General features: G+C 39.4%; 1 protein-coding gene across 2 annotated transcripts in view; it reads left to right on the plus strand.

Moving 5' to 3' along the window:
* Window positions 1-1,308: 1,308 nt before the first annotated feature.
* The window catches only part of LOC107563318 (neurogenic locus notch homolog protein 2-like), a 32,738-nt gene continuing 21,229 nt past the window's right edge, over window positions 1,309-12,817 (plus strand). For both annotated transcript variants that reach the window (XM_016248165.1, XM_016248164.1), the window contains exons 1-2: window positions 1,309-1,629; window positions 2,869-2,935. In XM_016248165.1, the coding sequence (XP_016103651.1) occupies window positions 1,569-1,629; window positions 2,869-2,935 (128 nt within the window). In that variant the 5' untranslated portion in view covers window positions 1,309-1,568. The remainder of the gene's footprint in view (window positions 1,630-2,868; window positions 2,936-12,817) is intronic.

The following is a 12,817-nucleotide window of genomic DNA, read 5'->3' on the forward strand; positions in this document are numbered from 1 at the left end:
AGGCCAATGCACACTTTGTACTTATCCACAAATGATGATGTTCTCTCTAACAAACTTATTTGTTGTGAGCTTGCTAGACTCCATACACACTGCTTGAACTAATTTATTCAATGAAATATTGGGGGGGGGGGACAAACCACATCCCTAAATGTTAGTGTTTTGCCCCCTCCCCCATCCTGCACCCCCTGCAGAGAGAAACTGTGTCATAATGCAGTAGCCCTTTTCTCATTCAAATCACTGCCATTGTCTCTATAAGCAACCAGCTCTGCTATGTGACACAGAACAACTGAGGCTCTATATGTTGCAGAAAATGAGTACACCAGGGCAGGGTGTAGTGAAGAAGCTTCAATGTACATCCATGCTGCTTTGCGAGAAATGAGGGAGGGCAACGTCTGCTCTCGTTTCCATCTAACAAACACAGCTCATATTCTTCAGCACAATATCAAGTGTAAATACACAAACAAGTGGCCATACACATACATGATCATACACATACATGATGTGGGAGACCGCTAGACCCCTTATATGGTTTTGTCAAACAGTGCTCAATGACAGATTAACAAATCTTTAGATCTTAATCTAAAACTTTAGAGTATTTTGAAGTTGCTATACATACAGTGAGCTTAGCAGTGACTCTTACTAGCATGATTTTCAGTTTTAACATGATAATGATACAGTTTATTTCCTTTAAGTATTATTTTGTTTCTTAAAGTGTTTCGGTTTATTCCCTAAAATAAACATTATGCTTGTCAGTTAAGGATGATTCTTGATAATTGATAATAAAGATTTCATGTTAGCCTACAGACACTAACTGTTAGGCCAAACAGAGAGCTAAATCGCCTCAGATTTGCTGTCTCCGCATACACTCTGAAAACATTATTTGCCTTACATTTTCATTTTCTTTTAGTAAATAATTATTTCAATCGACTATACTATGTATTCCTAAACTTAACATGACTCACTATTTTGCCCCTTCTTACGTTTACGAACATCAAATTTGTCTTCGTTACACATTAACTTTCTTACCTTTAGTCATTTCATTAGTTTATCTGTGGATTTGTGTGATATACAAAGAGTAAATGTTACTCTCGTTTAAGTTTTAAGCTTCTACAGAACGTCTTTTTCCTAGGGAAGACGTTCGGATTCATTCCCAAGCCTTTGACGAGTCTGCACTATTCAGTTCAGCGGAAGGATGAGCAACAACTTGAGTGAGAGAAGGCTTGAGAAGGGGGCGGAGTGATACGAAGCCCGGCGGTGGACTAGGATCTGAAGTGAAGTGGTGAAACTTTTTCAAAAGTTCCTGGAGGTGTTTCGAGACGCACGGCGCAGCCGAGTCCGAGCTGTCCCACTGCCATTAAACACCAAGGAAGAAGAGTCCGAGCTGCAGAGGAAATACGGAGTTGGACTATATTGAAAACGCTCAATTTCTATGAAATTCACTCAAGTTGACTTTATGACGCTACTTCATCTTAATGTGATTCCTTGGAACTTTAATCACCGTGTCATTTTTTAAAGGATGTATTATTGCTAACATTTCAAAAAAGGAGTAAGGTCGATTTTCCACAGAAATGGGGAATTACAGTCTTTGGATATTTCTGTCAATTTTATGTCTTGTGCCAAACAGCGAAGGTAAGATGACTGGTTCTTCTCTCTCTCTCTTTTGTCTGGATCTAACTGATTTATAGGACATGTGTGGACGTATAACCTGTTACATTAGAACCAATGAAAGAAAAGAAAACATCACGACCTGTCTTTGATTTATTAATGTTCTTTGATGAGGTTAAGAATCATGACATTTTGCGGCTTTGCCCATAGCTTTTTGAAGTTTGGTGCAGGATATGTGCCATTAATTGATAGTCTGTTCTCATAAACGTGTTTGTTTCAGTCCATCACTAGGTCAGGATACATTTAAATGTGAAGCATTGAGTTTTTGTAATAAACCGCTGCACCAGTACGCGTTTAACAATGTTGTGAAGATCATTGCAGAACGTTATGCATCAATTATTCAGTGATGATGGGATTTAAAGCATTCAAACCACACATGAGGACACATTCTCTTTGTTGGTGAGGAATGTTGCATTTGCTAAATATTTATTGTGGTGTAACTTTTACGAGTTTAATTCTTCTAGATAATATTAATCGTTTTAGAGGGCATTGTATGGGTCTGTCTGTGTGCGTTTTGTCCTTGTATGAACCGTGAGAAAGTAAAGTAAATGTCTGCTTCGCTGCACTGGTAGTAAACGACCTTATCAGCGTGCATAGTCATTTAGATTGTCATCAGGGTTCTGCTGTTAAATCACTGTACTAGATTATATCTGATATGGAATTTTTCTATCCTCCAATATTATGAATGGAAACATAAATGATGAGTTTTGTGGGATTTCTCTTACACGAAGCTACTTGATCCTTTATTGTGCCGGTGTCCTTTACATACAAAGAACAATCAACAATTGAACGATTTTTCTTCTTCTTCTTCTTCTTCATAGCCAGCAGTTACAGTTAAATCGATAAAGTACTACTGCCTTAATGAAGAATTACACATGCGTCTTTTATTGCTTCGTATTTGATAAGACTTAACATGTTGAATTCTATTGTCAGTCAAACAATGCGGGAGTGTGAGCGAAATAATCTGAATGTTATCTCGCGGCGCACTCACAGATAAGACGCAATGTATATTTACAAAAAAAGTAAACAAACTTAAAAATATGAGGGACTCTTTGTATCTGAAATAAGCGGGATATGCGTGCTGTAAATATAAAAGAAATGTAATATGTCCTATTTCAGGGTTGTTGAATATTAAGAGGGTCTTTGCTTCTATCGTTTCAATGTAAAGTGGTCTCTGCCTCATTGTGCCCTCTCTTTCCACAGGACTGCACTGCGTGGATACACACAGGCCGTGCGAAAATGGAGGAATGTGTATGGATTCAAGATGCTTGTAAGCCCACAGTTGTCATTTTATTGCAAATACAATTTTATTCTATAGCTTACACTTTATCAAACTCAAAATTGGTTGCTAAAATCTCCTGGTCCTTTTAATTAATAATATTCACAGTGGTGCGGTCTAATCAGGTTAACTGGATAACTGTTGCTATTGTTTTTATTAGGCCTTGGTTATCAGTTTCACAAAGTTTCAATCACTATTGCACGGTGTGGAAACAGGAACTGGAGTGTAGCAAGAACACAGAGCAATGTTTTAATGTCTTGTACATATAGGTGATTTACAGTTTTAAAAAAAGTTTCCTTTGAGTTTTTGTATAAGAATCTGAATCATTCACCTGATTCTGTGACTCATATTTAACTCTAGTTGGAACCATATAATTTTGTGCAAACAATAAATGCACTCAGCCACACTACACCTGTCCACAATATATCAGTCACATAAAATATTTATGATTGTGAGTCAATGTGAGCTTTTTTTTATCATGCCAAGTAGTGTTCCAAATGTGTAGCGTTCCTTCACACAATCTTTGTCTTCATTGTTTATGCTAATACAAAATGATTGTTATCACATGAAAGCCTGGGGCTGTTGTTTTATGTTTCCCGCCTGATTTGGAAAACTGTGTCTGTGCACTTTAGCTTCCATTCATGGTGATTAGTGGGGTTTTTTTCTCCTTCTTTCCAGGAGGCACTAGTACGTGGGAACCACTCTGTGGTTGTATGTAATGGCCAAATCAATAGGGTGTTAAACTAAAAGCAATACGTTTTATATTTGGTATGTCTATCTTTACAGATCAGTGGTTGTAAGAAGCAGGAAACAGTTTTGTATTCTTTATTTGAAAATAAAACTCATGTTTAAGTCATGTTTATTACTTAATGGTATGTGACCACTCCTTCACTTGAAACAAAAATGTCACAACCAAGTAACCCCCCCACCCCACGACACTAGTGTTGCCTCTTAGAAAACAGTTTTATACCATTTATATAGCTTGTTTATTTATAAGGATACTTTGGTTATTTAAAATCTGTAAGGTGCTCCTATTTGTGCCTTTAAGGCATAATCTACCTACTTAAATCACCCCACCATTAACCAAAGAATCTCATACCCTCAGGCAAGTTGTTAATGCCTGCTCACTGGCCAGGTATCATTGTACTTTAAACCTGAATTTTTAATGCAAACGCATACCAGAGGTGGTTGGTTGTGGAAACTGTGAGTTAAGTCCTAACTGATTGATAATTGTTGAGGTAAACTGAAGCGTTTTACTGGCAGGGCAAAGTTAAAAGTCTTTGATTTGTTTTTTGAAACTTTGTGTGTATATAATTCTCATAAAACTAAATAAATATGGCAAGGTGGCACTCAAATGCCTTGTGTGTCAGTGTAACAGTCTTTAATCATTACCCAGCACACTTCAAGTCAAGTATTAAACACAGTGTGTTAGTAAATGTGTAATGGTGTTAAATAGTGCTTTGTTCTTCCCTGCTCATTCCTGCTCTACTCATTCCAGAGATCTTTCTAGATTAGATATTTTATTGACATACGTTATGACATTTTATGTTTTAAAGAGTTATTGTTATGTTTAAAATGTTATTGTATGTGTGTGAAGAGCAGTTCTGTTGTGTTGGTGTCAAGTGAAAAGGGAAGTATTTTTTCTTAAATAAGGAGGACAGTAAATGTCATGCCACACAACATGGTAATACAACCATGTGGAATGGCCAGCCACAAGAGAGTGGTCAAACCAGTCCTTGAGCTATGGGGCAGTAGTCCCACTCCAGCCCCCTCCCTAGAGATCCTGATGAAAACAGAGATCCAAAACACCAGAAAGGAACCTTTATTCCTCCTGATACCAACCTGTAACCCAGCACCGCTAGAGAGACCAGAGAGAGTAGGAGGAGGACTAGAGAAGAAAGGGCATATGAGAGGGAACAACAGAGAAAAGAGTGGATAATGGCACTTTTAGCAAACAGAGGCAAAGGTTGAACTAGACATAGTAAGGAGTACTGGTTGGACCTCGGAATTTCACAAGAACGCCACTGAGATTTTCAAGCTGTGTTGAAATCTGGTCTCTGAGAAAAACCTTGGCAAAAAATCTTACACCTGTTCCTCTCCGTGACATGTTTTTTCTTCCTTACGATGAGAGTTAATGTGCCTGGAGGAAGTTGATTATCCTATTTAGTGTAGTATCCTTGTTGCAAGAGAGCTCTCTAGTGACTGTAATAATATGTGAATATGCCCCATAGGACTGTAATTGTTACTGGCTCAGTTATAAGCCTGTTATGTTGACTGTTGTTCTACCAGGGTCTGGTTGAGGCATATATTGAGCCCTAGTTCTTGTTTGGCTCCTATGTCATTTCATGGTCCTCTGCGCTGAGAGCTTCCGTGGCTGGTGCAATCCATGACAGATTACAGAAGTAATCCCTCTCTAACTCTCTCCACTGAGTGCTTCTTCACAATAGGCCACTGTCCAATGCTTCTTGGGCTACTTTCATGAGCTGGCATAGGGTTAACATCTGGAATGTTCAGGGGAGCTGATTTGTACCTTTATTGTGGCACAAGTGTCTTAAACTCATCATATAATCCCTGTGACAAATGTTTATGTATTTCCAAAACGGACCCCATGGTGGTGATATCAAGGGATAAAGTCAGGGTATCTTGGGGTATACAGCAGAATGCTCTGTGGATCCAGTTATTAAATTCTGGTCCTGCTATGGTCTGTCGCTCTTTGAATCCCTCATCAATAGGAGATGTGAGGCATGGAATGACAGCACACTTGTCGTGAAGACTCCAGGAATGTCACTCTAGGTGAAGAGTCAGGAAGCTCTGTTAAAGTGTCTCTAATCTCATCCCCCCAGTGAGGAGAGCGTGCAAGCAAGTGCAGCCACGGTATGGGATAAAGACTCGACTGAAGCAAAGAGATAATTAGGCAGATTGTGAGAGTGTCATTCAGAGAGGGTCCAGCTGGAAGAATAAGGCGGGGGTGGGGATGTGTGTTGGAGAAAGGGGGTTGTACTGGGGTGTAGAGGGACAGCTGGTGGATGTTGTGATGGTAATCCAGTGAAGTCAGACCTTTACAAAGGGGGAGCGGAGGGCCAGGTGCTGCCATTGAACGGCTTGCTGCCCCATGCCGAGACAGGCGGGCCTATGGAGGAGCGGAGCCGGCGGCCCACGGGCCTCTTCACACACACACACGCAGCGAACTGATATGGAGGTTCTCCATTGTCTGCACAAGCTCTGCAAGCCCAGACCACTGTCACTCTCTGAGAACAAACAGTGAAGATGAAAGTGTGTGAGCCACTGAGTAGAGATGAGAAAGAAAAGAGACATCTATGTTTGCACTTTCCCACCCATTTGCTCAGAAAGGAAGTGGATACAGTGGGGCTCTGTCCGTTATTGATGGTCTCGCCTTGACCCCAGTAGCAGAGTGAGTCTATAAATTGTGAGAGTTGTGTTTTAGTGACCCATGGAAGCTCTCTGCCTCTTAAGAAAATATTTATGAGAACAGTTAGTTAGACGTGAAGCAGGCTCCGCAATCACTGGCTTTCTGCGAACTAACAACTGTAGTTTATTTACATCAAGTAATTAAAGTTCCCCTTTCAAAAGGAAAAAAATAGCACAGAGTTGATATCAAATGGCTCTGTTGATTTACTTAAAGTATAGTGTATACCAATAGATGTGTTTAAATCCTAAAGGGCTGGAACATTGTTTATTTATATTGAGTTTAGCACTTAAGAGATAAAGTTCCTTTCCCTTAATATATAGTGGATTAGTTTGGAATGCTTTGTAAGATTCCTCCTCTGCCAACACTGCATTCATTGCTGTCATTGACTACAGTCTATTTAGGATCCAGGATATTCAAAAAATATTTTGAGCAAAACTATCAAAAAGATGTGTACGTATTGTCTGCTTGGTGGGTGAATTGAGACACTCCACCCGAAGTAGGCAGATTGAGAAGTAGAACCCTACTAATTTGATAGTGTTGGAGAGCATTTGGGGTGTAATGTGCGCCTGTACGGTTTGATGCCGCAAACAGTCCTGGTTCCCAGGCCCTGTCACAGGAAGTGCTGACTCCTGACCCTTCTACTCTACTCACATCCTGTCTATCAATACAGCTGAGGAGAGCTTATGATGGGTTCTTGCCCTCTCTCATTTTCTAACTCCTTTTTTGACCCTTCCGATATTTCACCACCACACCTCAAATCTGTTTTGTGTGAGTGTGGTTGGCTTACTGGGGTCCAGAGAGATGTAATCTTATTTATTAAAACAATATTTAAAAATAATTAAAGTTAATCACCCTTAAGTTCTTGATTCCAATATTTGCTAATCACTTTTATTGAATTCAGTCCAGTATGATCATACACTCACACATTGTAGTGCTACGATAATGTAGCCCAGCTGTGATAATGTAAGGAGGAAAGTTGCTGTTTGTTTGGATGTTTATTGATAATGGGAAAGATAAGAGCAAGAACTGGAGTAGTTTATGGGTGGCAGAGTTTGAGATAAGAAGCATTCTTTGGCCTCTACCTGAGTGTTCTCTTCCACTCTTATCAGACTCTTTGGAGCTCTGTTTTCTGATCACAGCCACATTAAAGCTTTCCCAAGTGTTTTCAAATATGATGTAGCAATAAACTGAGTTTTTTTTTGTTTCATCCCACCTATCTGCATGTTTTGTGATTTATGAGATTGATTAGAGTGGTTGGCAGCATTTTATAGGATGTTCTTCATGGTACAAAATGAAGGACTGTAAAATTCCCAGTGAGACTCCTTAATGCTAGGGCTGGGTTTTGACACAAATTTCACAATTCGATTCGATTCTCATTCACAAGCTTGTGATTCGATTCGATATCGATTATTTTGGATATATATCTGGTACACATGCAAAATTTTCTCAAGAAAAAAAAATCTCTTAACTAATGCTGTAAAATATACATGAGAGTCAGTTGGTACTACAATACTATAATATTGAAGGTTAAAACTGACTGATTTTTTAGGCTATACATTTTATGAAGTTTTTATAATAAAAGTTACAATTACATAATAATATTTTTACTTTTTTTAAATATAAACATTTAAATGGTGGCTATCATAAAAAAATATAAATTAAACTTTGAAGAACAGTAAAAGTTATAATGAATATACTATATGCTGCATATATTTAGCAAAATGCCCCTCTCTACAGTAAATGTTTTTATCTGACTAATGAGTTTATGGTCACCGAATATGTTTTTTTCTGAGGTAAATGTGACGTTACGTGACACTGTTTACAAGCCGTTATATTGACGTCTTTGCTCGGCTGAAACACCGATTAAGCTTTTACATGAGACAGGATACGGATTGTAAAGTTGTACTCTTTCTTTTAACTTGCTTTCAGATGTTTAGTTATGTTTATTTTGTGCTGAAAAGTTCACATGCGCCTCGAGCTGCCGCTTTTATTGAACTGAGGCAGCGGCGGCGCCACGCTACAGCAATCACTATTGTTTAAAGAGGTCATATGATGCTGCTAAAAATAATTATTTTGTGTATTTGGTGCAGTGAAATGTGTTTATGTGGTTTAAGGTTGAAAAAACACATAATTTTCCACATACTGTATATTATTGTTTCTCCTCTATGCCCCGCCTTTCTGAAACGCATAGATTTTTACAAAGCTCATCAGTCTGAAAAGCGAGGTGTGCTCTGATTGGCCAGCTATCCAGTGCATTGTGATTGGCCGAATACCTCAAGCGTGTGACAGAAATGTTACTCCCCTTAACATATTGTGATGCCCTGTCTAGCCGGAGCGACGAGACAAAAAGTTTAAAACCCATTATAAACGAGGCATTTGTTGCATCCATTGGGGACATAATTACAGATTATAATGACTTATACTGCCTTTTTACGCGTTGCATCGCACCGTGTAAACATAAAACCATGTCTGCATTAGGCTTGCCACGATAGACGGTGCTGACAGTGATACCGTTGTTAAGCCGCACACCGGTTACGTCACTTGCCCACCGCGGCACCGATCCCCACCATCGTTTAGATTTTTTGTAGTAATAAAAATAATTTAGTTCAGTAAAAGAGCAGACACTACAATTAAAAACTGAACGTGGCTGCTCGATGCAGCGTGCCGAACGACAGTCGCATCACAGATCAGATTTCATTTCTCCAGTGAGGAGAGTGAGTCGAGCTGACTGACAAGAAGAGTGAGGTGAGACAGACTAGGCGATCGCGGATGATTTAGTTTCTAAACGAAATGCAAAAGCGCCTGTTTGGCAATATTTTGGATTTTGAAAAGCCTGTTGACTTTTGCCGTTTATCTAAGGTGATTTTGGAAGTTTTTTTAAACATTCATTTCTTATTTAATTGGTTCCACATTGTTTGCTGATTTTTACTTTATTTAAACTTTGTGTCATTTATTTATTTTATTTGACATCAAGGTGTATGCCATGCCTCCAAGCTTTTTTACTCGTTTTGCTAATGAACGTTCTACGTTTCTTATTTATTTGGTTATATATTATACATATTTACTTAGCCTATTTCCAGTTTTGTATACCTCTTTAAACTTTATGTAAGTTATTTGTTATTTTATTTTAGGCATTGCCTGCCCAATAGCATGGTGTATTTTTATTTGTTTTGTTAATAAAAGTTCTATGTTTTATATATAGGCTAAAGTGAGTTTGACGTTGTATTTTGTTGTTGCATTCAAGCAATTGATGCCGAACTGCCGCTATTTAAAAGTTAAAATAAAATGCACACGCCGCTTTCGCAAGCTATTTAAAAGCGAAGGAAATGAGAAAAAGAGGAAACGCCCCCGCCCCCACGGTGATACCGGTATTACCGGTGTTATCATACGTCGATTAACCGGCGGGAAAATTTCCTCACCATCATAACCCTAGTATGCATTTGTGATCGGAGAAATGACAAACAACAAGCGCTACTCTACAAAACTCGCATTTGAATCGTCAGTTGCAAATTCTTTATATATAAAAAACGTACTTACAGTCTGTGAGTCAGAATAGTTGGCATTGTAGTCTACTCTACCAGGATCAGGAAACAGTCCTCCATAAAATGTGATGCACACATCCGAATATATTGTTGTAAATACAACTTAACCACTGATTTCTAGTCGTGTCCTCTTTTGGAAGGCCAAACAAAGTAGTTTCGCTTTCACAAGGAAACACAGCGTCACACGGCGGCCTTGAGTGACCGGCAGGCTTGCGGCAACCACATGTGACGACCCCGGGCTGGACTCCGCTTTGTCCACGGTGAAAGCCGATCTGGTGATCCACAGCGTGAAGTTGATGTATTTCCTCAGCGATCAGCATGGATCAGCTCTAGCCATGACTAAGCGTATATCGTCCTCTTTTGGAAGGCCAAACAAAGTTGTTTCGCTTTCACAACAAAACACAGCGTCTTCACGACATGGCGGCAGCAACAATACTACAGCGAGAATAAAAGTTACACCTTCTTTCTTTGCGTGAACATTTGGGCGGTGTTATGCAAATCTTCCCACATCGTGACGTAGACATGTGGGGGCGTGTTAGAACGAGCCGTTTTAGGTAGGTGTGATTGACTCTTAACTTTTATAAAGAATATCTCTTTGGATTTGAGACTTTAGTCTTTGCAACTTTACAGATCTTCTTTATGCACCAAGAGCTTGTAACACTACAAAGAGAAAGGAAAAATTGAAATCGCATCATATGACCCCTTTAAATACTGCAATACAATGGACAGAATTTGAAATCTAAGACTTTGTTTCATATTAAAAGTGCCAAAGCACAATGCTTATTGCGATTTATTGGATGGGAGGTACCCTTCAATGTTCCGTCCATTAACTGAAAACAGGGTAGACTAATCGATTCTTGGGATTTAAGAATCGATATCGTTTCGTAAAACTGAGAATCGATTATAATCAAGATATCGATATTTTCTACACAGCCCTACTTAATGCATAATGCAGGACACTCCAGGTTAAAACTAGAAGTTATTTTGGCGTTATGTGGAGTTAATTTGAGGTTGTGCAAAACAGATCTTCCATCTCTAGTTTTCTTAGATTCTCGAGGCATGTTAGTGTAGAAACACATTACTGATAGTCTTCAGATCTGCAGAATCAGTAAGAAAAGACTACTTCTCTTTGAGTTCCAAGCGATCTGGATCGGTTTAGGTGCTGGGGTGTGGTTTTGTGGTGAAGTACAGTGAAGAATGCTTTGGAAGACCTCGAGTCTGGGGTGTATGCAATGTGGTTATGGTTGGCTTGTCAGCAATACCAGAAATTCTAGAGGTTTTTTGTGAGCATTGAGCATAGTTACATTCTTTACACTAATTTGTTTCAAAAGCATTAAATCTGATCTGGTAAACATAAGTAAGTGTTTTTGTTGACTTTTAGTTTGATAAGATCTATGTTTAAGGCTTTTGTCCGAAGTCTTGAAGGACCATATCAATGTCCATTTATTACGCTGCTTCATTTAGTCCACTTCCAGTCCGTTTATTTTAAAAATCAAACAGATAGATAATTATGTGGCCAATGCAACACAGCAGGACATTGGGTTGGCAAAGGAAGACAAATATGGATATTTCATGAATATCTACCCATCTGCATATTTCCATAGGTTGACATGTGCTTCTTGTTGAAAAGTTCAGTTTATCTGTTTATAGTTAAAAGTTCATGCAAACTACACAGAACACTGGCTAAAAACCAAAAGCCCTTCCATGTGCCGTAGGCCTAATTGTGATTCCAATTTTCAAAACCTCCTTTACTTCCAACGATTAGTAGAAAGTTTTTCTGGAAGTCTGGAAGGTTCAGTTCCTGTGAAAGTTCTGTCCTCACAAACCCCCACCCTCTCAGCTCTCTCCTCAGCCATGGGTTACTGTTGCCAGGCTACAGCAGAGGCCTGTTGGTTCGTTTGAGCACAGGCCTGAAAGCCCGGCTGTTTGGGCCACTGCTCCCCCGTCCTTAAACAATAGGGTTCTGACTACTTTAGCTATTTTATTTGGCCCACAAAGTGCTCCCCTACCCCCACTTTGGTTCCTCTTTGAGAAGATCGGGAGCCGGGAGGGGGCAGTTGGGGGAGGGGGGACAGGCTCTAGTTGGCAGTTTAGTGTCAGTATGGGCTCTTCACAAAGGAATGGAGCGGCTATATGCCAGACACTGCCATAGACTTTTTTTCTTAGGGGACTTTCGGCATTTTGATACCCTGAAAGTTGCTTTAAACCTCAGATTTCCATTGTTTTCAAATCAAACAAAACAAGGTTTAGTTTCAGTGACATTAATAGCAGGTGACCTACACTCAACTTACTTCCTACTAAGGAAAGAGTTGACTTTGTGAAATACATGGTTATTGTCTTTCACCTCAGTGTGGGAAGGATGGCTTCAAGTACCCAGGAGATTGAAATCCTGTTGGGAACTCTCTCGTGCTTGGTGCCTCCTGGACCATGACTGACCAGATGAAGCTTTCAGAGAAAAGCTTTCAGAGAAAAGCAGTGTGTTTTTGCTTATCGTCCACAAGTGTTGTGACCTTAGACTGCTAGATGATTGTATGGTATTGTGCTAAAGAGAATAGTATCAGGTGACTTTGCCACAATGACCCTGAGATCAGGAAAAACGGCATTAGGTTTCAAAAGCAAGCAGAGATGCCGAACTTCACATACATTAATCATTCCAGCTACAGCATCCAAAAAGCCCCTGTGTGCATGCATATATAAGTTACAAAAGTCTTTGGTCCAAATGGCTTTCAGGTCTCATGAAATTATTTTGATATGCTATGAAGACACACCTATACAATATTTTTGAATGAGGCCCTGTCCATTGTTTTTTCAATCTGACATATCTTGTGGTTTCTCAGCGTCCTAGGAGAGGAAAGTGTTTGTAAGTTACACAGCATGTTTGAGTGTGCATGTGAAGTATTT

This window comes from Sinocyclocheilus grahami, unplaced genomic scaffold, assembly GCF_001515645.1.
Source record: "Sinocyclocheilus grahami isolate Dianchi unplaced genomic scaffold, SAMN03320097.WGS_v1.1 scaffold868.1, whole genome shotgun sequence".
NCBI lineage: Eukaryota > Metazoa > Chordata > Actinopteri > Cypriniformes > Cyprinidae > Sinocyclocheilus > Sinocyclocheilus grahami.